Raw genomic sequence first — 18,724 nt, 5'->3', positions numbered from 1 at the left:
GTGGCCGTGAATGGGTTTGCCCAATTGCTTCTCTCCAGTGGCTTATTCTTTAAAGGCCGTTTGGCTTTTCTGATGGGAGGTGGGAGGTTAGAAGTGCTTTTTGCAGAGGCAGCATCCGAGAGTGTAGCTGGAGGCAGGGAGCACTCAATGCCTCCCATCCTGGACTGTATGGAGAGAGCCCTAGACTTCAGTGTCTCCAGCCGCACCTCAGCAGTCCCAGGAATTCCTGTTGGTTGGACAGCTCCATGAGAACCTGCCTCAGAAGCACAGATGAGGTCCTGAGGAGGACCTTGCTTCTTCCTTTCCTTCCTCTCCCGTGTTCTCAGCGTGCTGGGTCCAGACTCTTAGATACAGCACAGGGCTTGTGTGCTCTGGGCCTTTTGGATTTCTTTAAACAGAATTCTGTGTTTCCTGGCCTTCTGCCTGTGCACAGCTGGACCACGGAGGCCCATCTGCCCTGTATGGTGCTAAATGACCATTCTTCCATGGTCCTGGCCTCAATGCAAGCCCCAGAGGTTTTGTTTAGAAAGTCCGGCCTTTCTGTTACATGACAGGCACAGTTGCTGGAGACGAAGCAGGATCTGTTGGGGGCTAAAGTCTGGGCAGGCACCCAGATGCCTCTGTGCTGGCTTCTTTTCCTCCAGCCACCAGTTATGGTGGGGACTCTCCCAGAAACCTCACAGGAAGTGGTTTGCAGAAAATGCTCTCTGTGTGCCAGGAGCCTCTGTTCAGATTCATGTCCCTGCTGTGTGTTGGGAGTGTTTAAGACATCTTTTGTTTTTGTTGTTGTTGTTGTTGTTGCTGCTGCTGTTGTTGTTACCAGCAACAGGCTTCTGCTTTCAAAGTAACTTAAACTGGGCAGCTTGTGTCTTCTGTCCTATGAACGCAAGGTTCTACATGATCTATGGAGGACACCTGAGGACTAGGAGGGTTGGGGCAGAAGATAGGGCAACGAGTCCTTGATTTTGGGGGTAAAAGGAGGCAAAACCAAAGTTTTCTCTAGAGAATTCAAAATTATGCAACAGCCATGCATTTGGCTGAACTCTCTGGCTAAGGCACCCATCTCTAGCAGGATGTGATGGGTAGGAGGGGCCTTAAGCCAGCAGTCCTCTCTGTCTCTGTCTCTGTCTCTGTCTCTGTCTCTGTCTCTGTCTCTCTCTCTCTCTCTCTCTCTCGTGTGTGTGTGTGTATGTGCATGTGTGTGTGTATATGTGTGTGTGTGTATGTGCATGTGTGTGTGTGTGTGCGTGTGTGTGTGTATGTGCGTGTGTGTGTGTGTATATGTGCGTGTGCATGTGTGTGTGTGTGTGTGTGTGTGTGTGTGTGTGTGTCTTTGAGGAAGGAAGAGAATGTCTTTTCTAATCCCCAGCTGTAAGTTTTGCTGGCGGAACATTGAGACCTTAAGACAAGTTCCTGGAATTTGAGAAAAGAAAAGAAAAAAAAAAACCTTCTGCCATTTTTAGTTATTGCGGGGAAATATACACTACAAAACCTTTACTGTTTGAGTCACTTTTAATGCAGCTCGCTAGCTTTGGCTATCTTCCCACTGTTTCTCAGCCCCCCTTCCCCCACTATCACCTGTCTCCAGAGCTCTGCACACTTTAGGATGTGGGGCCTTCAGTGCCCAGTTCTGGGTCTGCCCTTAGTGGACAGAATATAATGATAAGGTTGCAGAAGAAGGGTGGGGTCTGCCGGAGTGTCCCTGACCTGAGTCCACGGGGAAATCTACAGGCAGGTTGTGGACAGCACACTGGCTACAGGTGCTCTACAGGCAGGTTGTGGACAGCACACTGGCTACAGGTGCTCTACAGGCAGGTTGNACTGGCTACAGGTGCTCTACAGGCAGGTTGTGGACAGCACACTGGCTACAGGTGCTCTACAGGCAGGTTGTGGACAGCACACTGGCTACAGGTGCAACCCCCCCAGGGTGAAGGGACTTTGCGCTGGGTCTCGGTTACTGAAAACTATGGCTAACCCTCTGGTACAACCAGAGTAATACCAAAAGCTGGAACGACTAGACAATTATTGCCTGCGATACATCGACTGGTAAGACATAGAAGGGAAAAGAGATTGTTTTTTTCGAAAATATTCAAAGTATATTTTATCATCTAAATGTAATTTTTTTAGAAAAACTGCCCATCTCATCTTGGCCTGCAGGGTCTGTTTGTTTGATTCGAGCTGACTAACCAACCACACAGTGGTAGCAAAGGCTCTACAGAACTTTCTAGATGTTAATATGCTCTGTATAAAAGCTTTGCATTTGACTTCATGCATATTTTTTATTATTTTATTTTATTTTTTTGTTTCTGTCGATTTCCTAAAATGAACTTCAGCGGAACCTGGTGATTTGAGGATGTAAATGAGAGGGGTGTAAATGAAGAGGTGATTTTCTTTTTCTTTTTTTCCTTTCTTTTTCTTCTTTAAATGGCTCTGGTTAAAGACCAGGGAACTGGGTTTAGCTCTGTTTCCAGGTAAACTCTAGTTTAAAGTGGGAGCCATTTGACTGAAAAGCTATCCTGTTCCATATTTACTTTCATAATAAATTATGAATGATTTAGCTCTGGTAAATATTTTCCTTAACTTCCCTTGGAAATGACAGGCTTTCAGGCGCAACAACCGGGTTCCGTGGTTACATAGCATTCTGTTGGCGAATGAAAGCTGGTCCTGCTGGGTGCTACTGAGAGTCAGTGTGGGTTTCTCGTGTCTTGGGAGGATCAGTCTGTCCTGGCGTCCCCAGGGACATGGTCTGGCAAGGAACTCACTGTGCAGCTGACCGAGGCAGCCCCATAGATAACACACAGGCACCATCCACCACAGAGCCACTGTCACCATGGAGAACGACTGAGAAGCCACAGCTTTGGCCGACGGTGGTTGCTTCTCTGCTGTGGTTTCGTTGTTTTTTTTTTTTTTTTTTCTCATCTGACCAGAAATGTGCAATGTTTTAGGTAGCTCTTTTGAAAGTGCCACTTATGGTCTACACAGTAGCAGTTGGGGTGTACCAACCATTACTGTCCATATAGTTAGGAGGGTTTTTGTTTCACATTGCTTATGCTGGCTTGTCCCCGGGAAGCACATCACATAGGAGTCTTCCAGATGGAACGCCTGCCGCTTATCAAATGCCCCAACGGCGCTCCACTGTCTCCGTGCGTGTTGGTGATCCCGCTGCACTTATAACATGCATGTTCTGTTTACATTTTGTCTGAGTTTTCAAGCACAATTTTAAGGACACAAATCAGGTGATGTTTCCAAGGACTGCATTTCATTTTCGCGGCTGTCACGGGCAAAGGGTGCAAAGTTTTCCATTTCTAAATCGAAAAACCGATTGAAGGTGAGCCCGGGCAGAGAAGGAGCTATCTTATATTCTCCTCCCTGGTGGGATTAATCTAGATTGGTTCTCCAAAAACATGTCCCATGACAGACAAGCAAGGCGAAAGGCCTCCATGGCTGCACATGGAGACATTTCGTCGTCTCACTGGGTTTGGGAAGTAACAGATCCTGAACAAGACCTGCTTGTATGTAAAGAGATTGAGCAGCCCTCTGCTGTCCTCAGGATGCTCAGAATGGCAGCGCCACTCCCCACATGCACGGATCACCACTACTGTATGCTCCTGGCTATTCCGTGAGGTTCTCAGCCTCTGATTGGACCATGGGCTTTCTTATCCCACATTCTGTTTATAACACTTCTTCCTGTTGGGATGCCCTCATTTGCTACCCTAGACTCTGGCTGGGGGCTGTGACCCTGCCATCTCCGTGAGCCCTAGACAGGTGCCCCGTGGCCACACACGGTGTCATCCACAATCGACATTTGCTTCTGCCTTCCTTGCAGCGATCCCGTGTTGCGAGGCAGTGATTGGCCCTGGAAGTGTTGGTTTCAAACACATTCTTCTCCCCTCTCTTGAGGGGGGGGAGGACTGCTGCCCTCTGTCTCCCACAGGACAGGGGACAATTGGTGGCTTTCCTCTCTCTATCCTTATCTGTAGGCCTGACTCTTGTTGGATTTCAGGTTGGAAGGATGGACTGGGATGAGCTTGGGAGTTAGAACAGAATCGGTATTACTCCATGCATGGAAGTCTGTTTTCCCTTCTGTAGATAAACATAATCATGAATTAAATAAGCCTTAACAACAAGGAGAGCATGAACCACTCTGTATGGCAAGCAGAATGAAAAATTGTCACATGGATTTGATGACAGTGTAAACAGTAATTAACAATAGAATTACTGAATAAGAGGATGAAACCCTTTATCATCTGTTGTGAAATAGGATGTACCAAACGAAGCTTGTGTTAGTTTCTCTTTCTTGCTTCCCCTCCACTCTGTCTACACCAGAGTAGAAAATGGCACATTATCAGCAGTGGTTTAAATATTTAATTGTTCAGTGAAAGATGGTGGGTTTTTCCAGTCACTGACTTCATGGATCCCTCTTTTTTAGCCTCTGGGTCAATCATTCCTGAAATATCTTCTTAGTCACTTGGGCTTCTTTCTTTCCCCTTTTCAGTTTGCTACAAACTAAGGCTCCTTAAAGGCTCAGCCAGTGGAATGTGGAAGGATAAATAATACATTGTTTCTGCACACTCACATGTGTGGGAAGAGAACCCTTCTGCTCTGTTGCTGCTATCTGTGGTCTCTGAGAGAAAGGTGTTGAAAGATGGCCCTGATGATGGGAAGTCTTTACTCTGTACAGAGCGGTAGGGTGTATATGATGTGCTTGGTGCAGAGTTAAACCAGAGCTTTTGCTTGGAATGGTTCCTGTAGTGTAGGAATGCACAGAGAATGCCCTGGGTCACAGAGATGGAGAAAAGCATCAGGAACTCCCCAAGGATTCCACGCATGACCCATTAGGTACAGTGTGGAAAAGATGGTGGGATTTGACCTGAGGGTCAGATGTAAGAAGTGGTAGTAGGTGTTTGAATTCAGGGGCTGAGGCAGGATAAGAAGATAGGACTGGGGAGGAGGGAAAGGGAACCGAGAGGAGGGGGGAGAGGAGAAGAAGGACAGGAACAAGCTTGGCCGTCGTCTGCAAGATGGAGGAGATAGCTGTCCTCCATCTCTTGATGCCCGGCTGTGTAAAATTGGTCTTTCTTCAAGGACAACTGGGAAACCATCATGGCCTGACTTGAGTTGATGGTCTTTGAGAGGTCAGTGGTTATAGGATTGGGAGGGGAAGAGGAAGTGTTCTGACCTCATGGACCAGTGAGAACAGCATGCGGGGATATGGAAGGTAGGCGGCGAAGGATGGAGCTCTGTCTGAAAGTAGGGACTTGCTGAGCCCACCTCGATGTCCCTGGCTGGTGACTCAGAGTCATGGGAAGCATCTCTCCAGGTCATCTCCACCGTGGGTCCCCGTGGGAATACATGCTCACCAACTCATCACGAATGTGGCTATCCAAAGGCCACTGTCACATGACAGCTAATTATAGCCCCATCTGTCTGCAGCTGCAGAAAGACTTAATACTCTGGAGATGAGGCCCTGGGCTTCACTGCGTGTTCCCCCCAGGGTGTCCTCTTTCCCTGCAAGAACATTTGATGCCCGCCCCCATCCAGTGGGAGGGAGGAAAAGCAATGAAAATGAGTCACCAGAGTTGCATGATGGGAGGAAAATAGGACCAGAACGAGGGTCACATGTTGGTTCAACTCGAAGCCAAGCCGACACCCTCGCCTCCGCAGCCTGGGGTGTTGGTGGGAACCCACATGGGTTCTGCAACTCGGTCTCAGATGAGAAGCAGATGGGTCATGGATCGCTCTGGCAAAGCCTTAGTCATATTATTGGGGGTGCAGAGAAGGAGGAGAGACGAGCCCACCATTAGGATTTTAACTGGCTTGTTAATTTTTAATTTTATGTTTTGCCAAGAATGTATCAACACTTGTAGTTGTTTTCAAACTGGAGCAGAGTTATTTTGTAAGTTTACAGGGTAGTAATGGTTGTTCTGTGTCTGTATTCCATTATCAAAAGAGACAGAAATAATATTTTACTGAACTAAGTTCTCCTTTCAGCTGAATGAAGATAAAGAAGGGTCTTCACATCTCCAGGGGAGTGTTTTTTTGCCTTAAAAAAAAAAAAGCAAAACAAAGTTATAAAATAATGATATAAGTGTAGGTGATGGCGGGTGTGAGCCCCTTAGACTGTGGGGGCAATCTTTTTACCTTTAAATCAGCCAGGCTTATTTTTGGAAGTTCAAAATGCTGTGCAAAAGTCAGTTTTTGGTTTGTTTTGGGGGCAGAGAGCTCTGGGCTTCACATGGGCTTAGCACACACCAATGACCCATACTCCTGCCCTACTTTTTATTTTGAGACAGGGTCTCCCTAAATTGTTTAGGTTGACCTTGAGCTCACTGTTGACCCACGAGGACTCTGAACATGGAATCCCCCTGCCCCAGTCTCCCAATTAACTGGTACTGCAAGCCTGTGCCATCAGAGCGGACTCAAACCTAATCTTTTAAGTAGTTATTATTTAGGCAGTGATATTTGACCCCATATTGTGATCTCTATTTAGTTATGTTAATTTTCCAATTCTATACAGTTGAGGAGACATTCTATGGATATTTCCAGTTGTGTACAGGGTTGCATCCCCTGACCATAGCACCCATAGCACATGAAGGGGCCGCTCGCCATTCTCCCTTCATTTGTGTGTGCTTTTAATTCTGCTCCAGTAGCCCTGAAATGCATGTTTCCCCATTTACATATTTCTTTGGTTGGGTAAGTAATTATTCTGAAGACCCCTGAGGAAGCGCCATGACAGGAAGTGCTGTGGACTAGCGACATCCCTTAGGAAAGTATTTTGACATTTTGCACAGGATAGGAAATGTGAAAACGAATCTGAAAGATAAGCCGTTGAGGCTTTGCAGAGCTCCACATGTCCCTATTTGGAGGGATGGGAAACACATAAAAATTGTTCAAGCGGATGTTTGGTGCCCATTCCCATCAGCAGCAAGGGAACGTCAGAAATGCAAGGACATCCTGTCTGCCCCTTCCAAGCCTGACTCTGACAGCACACACGTCACGGTTAGGGAATCTGTAGGGCAGATCACCTCTGCATGGTGGCGTGTGCTCTGCCTCGCTCACACGTGTGCTCTGACACAGCGAGCATCTTGTCACTGGTCTGTCACATGGCGTCTTGTGTGGTGATGTCTTTTGTTCAGGGACAACCTGGACGAGTCTTCATTTCACTGAAAGCCACTGACCTCTCTCTCTCTCCCCTACCTTTTGTGGAAGGAACACTGTGCACTGTGAAGTTGTCAACCTACCGTAGTTTATTTATACCAGCATGGCTGATGGTTCTACTTTCTGGAAACCTTGATGGGAGTGCGGGAGGGAGTTTCGCTAATACGGGTGGTTTTAACCCGTCCCGAGAGGTTTGCAGAGATAGAGAATATAAAAGGATTATTCCCTAGGTCCTTCTGCATTCCTTCAATATTGTGCCTTCTGTTTCTGTTTAATGTGGCCTCGGCTATTGGAACCTTGTCTGCGCCCATGTCTGAAGGGGGGGCTGGAGGTAGTACTGGATACATACAGTCTTGTTACTATGAGCAAATGCACGACAGGAAGCGACAGAAAGAGAAGGGTGTACCCCGGCTCACACTTTGAGAGACAGTCCACCATGGAGAAAGCATGGCAGCAGGTGGCTCCTTAGTGCCAGAGGCCTGCAGGTGGGACGCTTTGCTTCACATTTTGGTGGAACAAGAAGTACAGAGAAAGAAGGTTAGCTGAGCTATCAAGCCTCATGACCCACCCCAGTGACCCACTTCCATCATTATGGCCCTGAAGCCTAAAGGCTCCATGCCCTACCAACACAGCACCAACAACTGGAGACCTTGTATTCAAATACCTGAGCCCAAGGGAGAGGCCATTCAAACCACAACACAGGGCTTGGGGAGTGTGCTTCGCTCTCCTGCCTTCTTCCACAGAGAGATCTTTTCTTGCTCCCACTTCGGACTGCATGGTGGGTCGAGTGGGGAGTGGCGAACAGGACTTTCAGAAGAGACGTGGTTTTCATTCGGTTCTTTCCAGTTCTGAAAACTTTACTGTTTTTTTTATTTCGAGCTTGAAAGCCCTCTGTGGTGCCTTCCCCTGTGTAGTTGGGTTCTCCACTCTCTAGTCTGTGGATGGTTGACTTCTATGAGAGACACTAAGTCTCATATGGCTTGTCCTTTGAGGTTACGGGGCCACATTCCAAGGCCCCAAGTGGGCAGCATTCCTGACCCACTTCCTCTTGCCTGTATCTCATGGGAAGCAAGAACAGGACTTAGCTAATCCAATTGACCCTAGGAGGGGAAGGGACTGTGCAATTCACAGAATGTTCCAGTTCCTCCCGTTCTAGAATCTGAAACAGATGGGGCTGGGAGCTGGTGGATGTGGCCCAGTGTGCGCCAGACATGGAGAAGAATGAGCAAGCCTTGTAAAGTCCTTCAGATGTGGAGCCAAGGGGGTACCGCTGGACTCACAAATGGCATACATCTTTCCATTTTGCTGAGGGGCCTCAGGAAGTCATGACGTTTGTGACACAACTCTTCCCATGTGAAGTCCCCAACAACCTCAAACCTATGCAAGCCATAAAGTCATAGCAGGTCACCATGCGCAGAAACAACTGTGAACAAAGACTCGTGTTTTAATTAGTTGTTTCAGATGTAAATGTCAGACCTGACTGGACAGGGTCTCAGGGTCTTAGCTGTGTTGGTTTTACCTCTGTGCCCTGGACTACAGCAGAACAAGCCCCTGTGTTGGGGAGAAAGCCAGCAAGGGCCACTTTATAAAAATGGAAATCATGAGGGATCCAAATAGAGACATTTCAGCCTTAACCCTCTTACCAAAGTAAACACACATGACACGATCTGTGGCTGTTTTTCTAAAACACAATGTTTGTTTCTAATCAAGTCACTTACAGAAGATTCAAGGCCAACCAGAATATGACATAGGATGCGTGGTCTCCAACTCTTCTCTCGGTTAGGTTGGTGGTCTTTTTCCTGTAAGGCCAGCACCAAGAAGGCTGAGACAGAACATTTAGGGTTCTAGGCCAGCCTGGCTTATATAACGAGACCCTGTCTCCATTTCCCTCCTCTAAACATTTTTCTTTTCTTTCTTTCTTTCTTTTTCTTTTTTTTTTTAAACTTTCTGAAAAAGCAAATCATAATTTAGATATTATTAGAACAATCAACTCTTCTGAATTGCTTTCTGGGGACCGGCACTTGGTAATAAGATTTCCTGTATGCCTAAAAGCGAGAAAGATTTCCTTTGTCAATAACGATATACGTGTTGGCTCTGGGATTAGACATTTTTGTGTCTAGGCTGTGGGAGGAGGGGGCTCTCCATCACTTTGGTTCTGGATTCTATCAAGAGCTTCTTAAGACCTGGAGTAGGTCCCAAGCAAGATACCTACTAGTAACCCACCCTGCGGGCTTCTGTATTGTAAGCCTTGGCCGTCACTGTCTCTGCCCAGGATGGGGATTACGCTGTCGACTGTGCTTATGGAATCCACTGAGGGACATAGGAACAACTCTGGGAAATTGGTCAGAAGGCTTCAGGGTGACTGGAATTGAGGTTCCTAGATGGCAGAAGCTCCAGACAGAAAACCCCAGCCTCACTACACAGCTGTCTGTAGCTAAGGAACTCCCCTTGGCTTTCACAGAGGAAATCTGGCAACCCGAGGCTGTTGTTGAGTCTCCACTAAATGTGGGTGACTGGGAACAATTTCTCACACAGACCCTGCAGTTCCTGGGGTCTCTTGTTGGGCTACTTTCTCTGAGTGAAGTCAATGGAGGAAGGGTGAGGCCATGCGCAAGCTAACAAGTGGGCTAGACTGCCCTCGCTTCAAAGCAGTAGGGTATAGGGAATGGCAGACACCAACAAGGAGGATGGCCTGCCACCTGGGGGACTTGCAATTGCCTACCTTCTGTGTCTATGACTCCAAAGCCGAGACAGACTCAGCAATGGGCGACATGCCACTGGTTAATTAATTAGTAACCTCCTTTCTCAGTGTGGGCTTTCCTACCCAGGTACTTTGGATAAAACAGCCCAAACCAGCTTCGTGGCAAGCTCAGGTTGTGGTTAAAGGCACAGGGTATCTCATGATACCCTAAATCAACATTTCATGGGGTCCGGGGAGTCAGAGGCGGGGACAGTTAAGTCAGCTTAAGTCTGCTGAGGTCCCTCAGAGTTTTTCTGCTGTGTATTCTAGAAGATTCTTCTTCAGCTCAGGCTAAAGACTTTGGCCCTGGTGGTGACTGGAACTCACATTCAGAAGCAGTCGGAGCACAGGGAGGCGCCTGACATTTGAAATGTCAGGAGGACTATGAGAACGCAGGCTGAAACGTCTGGACTGTGAGTCAGAGAGGGACAGCTCTGACCACTGGGCTTTCATTTACTTGGCTAGCTGTCAAGTGTCCCCATCTACAAAATATAAACTTAAGAACAGCTCAATGTCCCAGAGGCACTTCTTGGGCTCTAACATAAAATAAGTATCTCCAGATGGGGTTGTTTTGGGCAGAGGATCTCCATGGTGATGCAGCTTGGAGGATGCTGTTAAAAATACAGGCTTCTCGTGAGCCAGGGACCATTATTAGCACACATTTATTTTGAAGGAACCGTGACCACCTGAAGCAGAATATGGGTCTGAATTTTATTTCCGAGCTGACACGGCGCCTCTAATAAAGCTCGCTAAATGGCTCACCCTGTGTCCTCTCCTCCCTTTTAACACCACACCACATCGCCGTCTGTCTTAGTCAGGGTTTCTATTCCTGCACAAACATCATGACCAAGAAGCAAGTTGGGGAGGAAAGGGTTTATTCCGCTTACATTTCCATACTGCTGTAGATCACCCAAGGATGCAGGACTGGAACTCAAACAGGTCAGAAAGCAGGAGCTGATGCAGAGGCCATGGCAGGATGTTCTTTACTGGCTTGCCTCCCTAGGCTTGCTCAGTCCACTCTCTTATAGAACCCAAGACTACCAGCCCAGAGATGGCACCACCCACAAGGGAACCTCCCCCCTTGATCACTAATTGAGAAAATGCCTTACAACTGGATCTCATGGAGGCACTTCCCCAACTGAAGCTCCTTTCTCTGTGATAACTCCAGCTGTGTCAAGTTGACACAAAGCTATCCAGTACACCGTCTATAATGGTTTAAAACTTGGATTCTGCCGAGCGCTTTGCAAAAGGCGGCGTGTATGTCTCATTCTGTGTTTGTTTTCTTTCTCCTCTTGGCCACTTTACGTACCGGAAGCTGGGTTGGGTCCAGATTTCAATCTTGTCTTAGCATGTTATGTTAAACCTCTCTATTTTGTGTCCGTACCTGAGGGGCTGGGGTGCTTTGTACACGTGATGGATGCTAGGGAAGCAGCTGTGCATGGGAAGAAGTTCCTCTCCAGCTCTTGCCGATGTCTGTTAGCAGGCAACAAATGCGGGTTGTAATAGCTTTCTTTCGACGAATACCTAAGCTTTCATTTAATTTAAACACTTGGGTATAAAAGTAAGCTCATCCCTGATTCTTTCTCTAGTCTTTTGCAAAGCTTTAAGTCCTTGGAAACCTGAGCATTGCCCACGGTATGGAGCCCTGGTTCTCTTGTGATATTAGGTGTGAAATCCTTAAGTCAGAGCTGAGCCTATTGTTTGCCTTGCAACACTGTTCACCCAATCCCTACTTGAGTCTGTTTCTAACAGACAAAGGACAGCCAGCTTTGTAACTTGTATCATTGTATCGCTGAGTCCAAGGCCTTGAGCCCTAGGACCCAGGAAGTTTCCTATGAAGACTGACTCGGTGTTATTCACATCCAGGTTCTGTGGGGTCTTACATGTGGTGCTAGGGGGGACTTGTCTCGTGACTGGAGGAAGATGCTGATGCCATAATTCAAATCTTTTTAGACATTACATTCATTTATTTACTATGGGTCAAGGTATGTACCTGTGTCTTGACACACGTGCCAGTCAGAGAATAGCTGGCCAGGGTGGGTTTTCTCCCTCCATCACGTGGGTCCTTGGGGTTGAAGGCCAATGCCTTTATCCATAGACCCATCTCACTGGCTCTCAGGTCAAATCTTGACAGTACTTTGAAATGGATCTCCTGTTTAAACTTGCTTTCTTTCTTTCTTCTTTCAGGGTGATTGTGGTGGCTCTGGCTGTGGAAAATGTGATTGTCATGGCGTGAAGGGACAAAAGGTAAGAGCACACATTTTATGATCCTGTCCACATGCTGCCCCTTCCCCTAGATAATGAGCCTAACTGTATAATCAGCAGCTGGGGTCAACTTCCTTCCTGTTTTAACAATTTCCCCAGAGCAGCCCAAGGGAAGCCAAGTGTTTAACAGTATTCTGAGCGTCATTATCACTGTAACAGGAGTTCTCCAGGGATTGCTGCCATCAGTGACGCTCAATGTGGAGAGTCTGGATAGTCTCCTCATGTTGACTGTAGCGGAGCAAGTGAGCCGCTGGTGCGCCACCTTTTGACTCAATGGCGCTTTTTGGAATTGACAAATAAGCACCAGATTCAGTGTATTTTTGAAAGAAAAAAAAGGTTCCTATATGCTTTGAAGGCTTTATGTTCAAATTAATATTTTTAAAACAAACTTTCACCTTTTATCTACTTGCCCAGATATTTTTATATATATAAAAATGAGCACTTGTTTCTCAAATTTAAAATGACAACTCTCTAAACACACTCTCTTCCTGCTTATTTAAGAATCGTGGATCCAGGAAAAGATATTTTTCTTGCTTCTTGGTGGACCAAACTCTCCTTTTATTTTTTTTAAATATAATTTTGTTATTTGACAATATCATACATGTATATAATGTAGCTTGATTATATCTGCCCCAAATGTTACTTTCCCATCATCCCTCAGTCCACACTATGGAAGTCGGGTATTTGAAACCAGGAGTCCTAAACGACACACAAATGTCTTCAATTCCCAAGGACCTTTTTATTTATCTTTTCCTGAAATTTTAAAATGTCCACACATTAAAATTCAGTTGGGGATTGTCATCCTTAGAAATAGGATGGGGTCAGCACACAGCTCAGAGAAAGGAACAGCCACCTAAGTGGCAAAGAATGTCATAGCTGGAGAAAGGTTGTGCTCAGATTCTGGTGCAAGCTCTCCAAAGTCCCCAAGGAACAAGGACAGTGTTACAGTGCCCTGTCCCTTCTGTGGACACTGGAGGATCTGGGCTGGATTACCACATGGCTTTGTTCTGTGTCACACTCTGGAGTTGCAGGTAAATCTGAATGCCGTCATCAAGCAGTCCATACAATGCCAGATACATGTCCTTTGACTTTCAGTGGTCACCCTGAGTTGCTATTGTCCCACTGCCTTGAAGACCCTTTTATACTCAAATTTGGTAACTGATCTGGCCTTGCATATAGTGGCTTTGTGTCCTCTGGGTGGGTCTGTGGGAATGTTATCTTAAACTGATAGGGCTTGCTTGCTTGATTAGGGCCTGGACGTTTTTGTTTGATAAGGATTCCCTCTGCTAGCCCTTGGGTTGGTAAAGGAAGTCTCCTGACATCTGCTTTATGCGTGAAAGTTAAGCATTTGTGCATTGCTGGAATAGGGCTTATTTAAGAGGTCTTTCTAATCACTTGTCCATGCCAGTTCTCATTCATATAAAACTACAACTGGTGTGGAGCATAATAGGACAGCTTCCTGGGTGAAGTAGGATCAGGGCCTCCCCATGTTCTTTCACCAGACCTATTTGGATATAGGTTAGAATCTGGCGTCCACACATATGTGGGAAAACATGTTAATTTATGTTCATTCATCACTGGAAACCGCCAGTGTCCTGTTGATGAACACTATAATAGCAAAGCTTAGTCCTTCTGCGAAGCTTAGTGATTCCAGTGAAGGGCCCTCCTGCAGTCCTGGGTGTACAGAGAGTATTAATTAAGCCGTGTGGGTATCTCGAATCTTCATAGAATGCTTTAACCCAGCGGTTAGCCAGACCCTTGCCAAAGATGTGGGAGGAAACACACATTACCCTGTCGCTACTCATTACACTGCCTGTGATTCATGACCCCTCTCCACACACGTGGTCTGCACCACAGAGATAACGTCATCACATAGAGTGCTCCCTCACACTGCTGTCTCTCTGTCTAACACACATGTGGTATCAGATCTGAAAGGGTTGGAGGTAGAGCCAGTCTGGAAGTGATTCTTCTGCTTCTAGCTTGAAAATCTGGGAAGCATTTGGTGTAGCGTTAGAAGCAAGCATGCACAGGAGGGCTTTTCCCCTTGGGGTAGATGGCTAGCTTGTGGCCTGACCAGCTGCTGAGCCCCCACAGATGTTTAACATTTACCCAGGTCCCCTGTTCGACTTAACAGATATCTTCACACAGACAACAACTGTTGCTCACAGACACTAGAGCTGGGCTTAGGTGTGTCAGAGTGGCAAAGAAAAGGTGGGAGCTTGGTTTTCTGTGTCTATACCAGCTCACATATGGCAATGAGCACTTTTAAAAACATGTTACTATGACGCTTATCTTACCATGGAAGAAAACAGCTAGTGCGCATTCTATAATTGGACTCTCCGTTTTGAGTGTGATTCCCCCCCCCCCCCGGAGGTTCGTGTGCATTGAGGAGTGCCTTGCAGCCTCCCTGGTCTCTACATACTCAGTTTGGGAAGCACATCGCTCTACTGTGATGAATAGAGATGTCCTTAATATAGCTAAATATGTCTTGGAGTAGAGAATGGAGAACAACTGGATTCACCCACTCTTAGCTGCTAGCAGGAGCCCTGCTTGGTTTCATTCATAATGTCAGTTTGTTGAACGTTTACAAGATCAATGCTGCCCTCTGAATCAATAGTGGTCAGAACCATATCTGGAGGATCCCCAGAGACCTCAGCCTGTTCCCCTAGGGTTGGGGGCAGCCCTTTGAGATCTTGTTTTCAGAGTCAATGAGGCTGTCAGACTGTTGTCAGACAGACCACAGGGACTCATGCTGTGACAGGGAGCTGGACAGGTGAGCCCTTTGTTGCAGTCCCTCCCTCTGAGAGATGTTGTGAGAATCCTACCTTGATGAATAGCATCTAGTCAGTCTCAGGCCTGTTCCTTCTTCCATCAAGGGAATCAGTTTAGGGCTATACCAAGAGATGCAGAGCCCCACCTCCCTCTCAGTGAGAATTCCCGTAGGAAACACTGGCACCCAGGTGACCTTCAAGGAAATTCATAGCTCTGGTTAAAAGTCAGTGAGCCCTCATTGCTTACTAGGCACAGTACCTCCTTGGCTTGTTGTGGTAGCAAATGTGGCCTTATCAAATATGTAGTCAGGACCCAAGTCTAAGACTGTGGACACTAGCTTCTTCTACCCCATGTGGAAGAGGTGCTGTCGCTGTCCCTATACATTCTGCAGGCTCCTTAGAGCTCGGATGGGCTTGCCTGTCTGTCTACAGGAGTGTGAATAGTCGGCTTGTGTTTGGTCGCCCCTTTTCTGGTTGCTCAGAGCATGGGGTTATATCCCGTGTCAAAGGCATGCAGAGCAGGAGCGAAGCCCTATCCACAAGGAGTGCTTGCTCATCACAGCTGACCCTAAGAAGAGCGGTGGAATTTTCCAGCCTTTCAAATCTAGGGACTGCTTTACACTGCCTGACCCTTATCCCTGCAGGGCCATGCCTCCTGTCTCAGAACCGGAAATTCTCTGATTTTGAGAGCGTCTCGGCTTACATTCTAGTCATTTTTGGGCTATGCTGTGATGATCACTAAAGATGCCCGAGGCCATAACATCACTTTTAAGATGCAGGACTTTACCCTCTCAGCATCACAAAACACAGACTGCTTTCTTAGTCATCATTAGGTCTGAGGTAACATTCTCCCTAGGCGAGGATTGTACTTTTTCCGGTATCTTTGGAGTATTCAGTAATCTTCCATTTACAAATGCATTCATTTTGTTGTTGTTGTTGTTTTTTTTTAAATAGACAACGCTTTGGTTATGATTTTATTGTGAGATACAAGTGTACGAGCATGACGTTTCTATATATTCTGCTTAGCCTATGGGTTAGTGGCTCTCTTTTTATTCCTTGCCATTCTCTGTGTCCGTGTATAATTGGATAAACTGAGACCCTTAAGGATGACAGTGCAAGATTATATTTTTATGAGTAGTAGAATATTTTAAATTTGTTTTCCATAAATTAAGCTACACCAAGTATATTATTTAAACGTTAGGAGATAGCCTATTTTCTCCCAGGAAATGCATTCTTTCCTGTAGCCTTGTGAAGATTCTTTGAGACTTTGAGCCAGTTAGCTGATTTGAATGAGCAGCAGATTATTCATAAGAATAAGTAAGTTTAATAAATACTTTCTCTGAGAAGACACTTCAGAGAGTTTCGATTAGTAGAATCGAGGGTGTTTAAAAAGAAGATCTGGGTGTGGCACAGCACGTGCTTCCCACACCTCACACTTGGCAGCAGTAGGCAGGTTGTTTGCTGCTCTTGTGGGTTCATCCATCTCACAGGGAGTGACTTTCATCAAGCCACTCAGGCTGGTTGCTCAGACAAGCAGGTACCCGGAGCTAGTGTGGAACCCCAAGTCTCACTTAGGAAGCTAAACGCTCCGGAGTGTGCAGCACTCCTGACAGGTCAGCGGGGACAGGAATTTTCAGAGTTGAGATAAATATGAAGAGCATTTGCTTGCTGGCTCAACCTGCGACAGGTTCATAGACGGCCGTCCAGCCTCACTCCCTGCTGAACTCCTCCATTCCGACAGAGGTGGAGACCGAGTGACCAGGCGGCAGCTCCCAGGACTGAGAGATGTCCACCAGCCTGCCAGTCACAGCACAGCTGGGGTGGGCTTTGTCCTTTCTGCTGGAGGAAGTGTGAGCTCCGCTTCGGAGGCCTTTCTGGAAGCGTTAACCACCCACTTCTAGCCCACCTCTCATTCTGTTGCCCATTTCCAAAATCATCACCCCGTGACTTCCAGAAGAACCCGACGCCTGTACCCGATGTCCCAGCTTTCCCAAACGCTGAGTGTTCTGAAGCGAACTGCCTTTCCTGTAGGGCATTTCCTTCCACGTTCTGCCCAGCCTCCCCATCCCCTTCCTTGCCAACAGTCCTTAGGTCTCACTACACGGTGTTCTGTATGAAATGTGACTGCATTTCTGAGAAGGCATGGCTCCAGAGCTCGGCTGTGTTTGGCTCTAGCTCTCTGGGCCATGCATGTTTGTCTGTAGACTCTGGGGATGTTCTCTTCCCGTTTGCTGGGTGATATGGGCCAGCACACACTCGTCCTTTTCCATGTGTAGCTGCTGTCTTGTCATGCCAAGATTTTTTTTTTCCAGATGTTCCTATTTCCCATTTCCTCACACTGCGCATGAATCATCCCCTGGCTCCCCGATCGTGAGAATCGGCGTGGATTCTCACAGTCACCTACTTTTGTCTCTCTTTTTTTGGATAGAATTTTAAAAGGATTTTATAAGAACTGTCGGAATCCCAGGACACACTCACAGTTTGCCACAGGGAAGCCACTAAGAGGGATCCGTGCCCATGTGGGTGTGACTTAGTCTGCACACTGTGTCCTGTTAGGTCTCCCTGGTTTATCAGTACCCTTTAAGGGACCTGGAGCTGCCTCTGCCACTGCTCATGTTCATCTGCCTAGACCCCAACATTAGCTCCGTGTGCCCCTTGGCTGTGCGCTTCCAAGGCTGTTAGACGCTGGGGTAACTCCCCATCACTCTCCACTTGCAGCTGTTTGGAACGCAGCTCCTCTAGCACAGCTTGGAACATAGTAAGTGTGTTTGGTTCCCATGTTCAGAAACAGCAGTAGGGAATTTAGTGCCTTGAAATTAGGTCCAGAGGTTGGCTCATAACTCTGGCTAAGAAGTCCATGGTCCTGAATATGATATACAGCCCTAGATCTGTAATGTTCAGCTTTGATTGGAAGTGGATTTTCATGGAAAATTGGCCATGGAATTCAGCCAGTCCACAGTAGGGCCACATCCTGTGACTTTAACAGCCTGGTAGTTCACACGAGACTATACTGCATCCATCGGTGAGGCAGGCATCGACAGTTCTTGTCTTGATTATACACAGCCAGCATGACAATATTTTCTTTCTGTAGCAGTGAACCCAATGTAACATTGGCTATCAGGAGACAGAACTTTTGAAGGGGACAAATGGAGGTTGTGTGTTTTAATTAAAGATCAAAGACTTATTCTTACAAATGAAAACCTTGCCTCTGGATTTCCCTGTTGTCTGTTGATTGTTGCCAAGAGTACACAGCATATATTTCCAGGCAGCAATCAGGCCGATAATGAAGGTGGAGCTTGGGCATTGGGGACTATACCCTCAGATGACATTAACAGAGCCCCTGGTCCTTGTGAAGTGGTTGGAGCAAGGTGGGCAGTTAAACAAAGGGAGAATCAGAGTGAATGAGTATACCAGATGGCTTTGGGGAAGTGGCCCCTCTTGTTATATTTTTCCCATTTGGCAAGCTCATTATGATGTCAAAGGCACACCTCAGCTCCATATCCTTGTATACTTTAGCATATCTCCTGGGTAATTAGACAATTTTTATAATGGTAATATGCAATGATTCTCAACTTTCTTAATGCTGTGACCCTTTAATACAGTCTTTTGTGTGTTGGTGACCCCCAACCATATATTATCTTGTTGTTACAGCATAGTTGTAATTGTTCTACTGTTATGAATCATAAGATAAATATCTGATATGCTACCTCTGTGAAAAGGATGTTTGACTCCCCAAAAGTCATGACCCACAGGTTGAGAAACATTACTTGACTTCACGTTAAATCCACTC

At 46.6% G+C, this 18,724-nt stretch overlaps 1 protein-coding gene across 1 annotated transcript in view; it reads left to right on the top strand.

Annotated features, from left to right (window-relative positions):
• The window catches only part of Col4a1 (collagen type IV alpha 1 chain), a 113,618-nt gene that overhangs the window by 33,128 nt on the left and 61,766 nt on the right, over positions 1–18,724 (top strand). Inside the window, exon 2 of the mRNA XM_021219873.1 lies at positions 12,086–12,145. Coding sequence (XP_021075532.1) covers positions 12,086–12,145 — 60 coding nt within the window. The remainder of the gene's footprint in view (positions 1–12,085; positions 12,146–18,724) is intronic.

The sequence above is a fragment of the Mus pahari genome, chromosome 19 (genome assembly GCF_900095145.1).
Source record: "Mus pahari chromosome 19, PAHARI_EIJ_v1.1, whole genome shotgun sequence".
NCBI lineage: Eukaryota > Metazoa > Chordata > Mammalia > Rodentia > Muridae > Mus > Mus pahari.
This window is presented reverse-complemented; position numbering and strand designations above follow the sequence as displayed.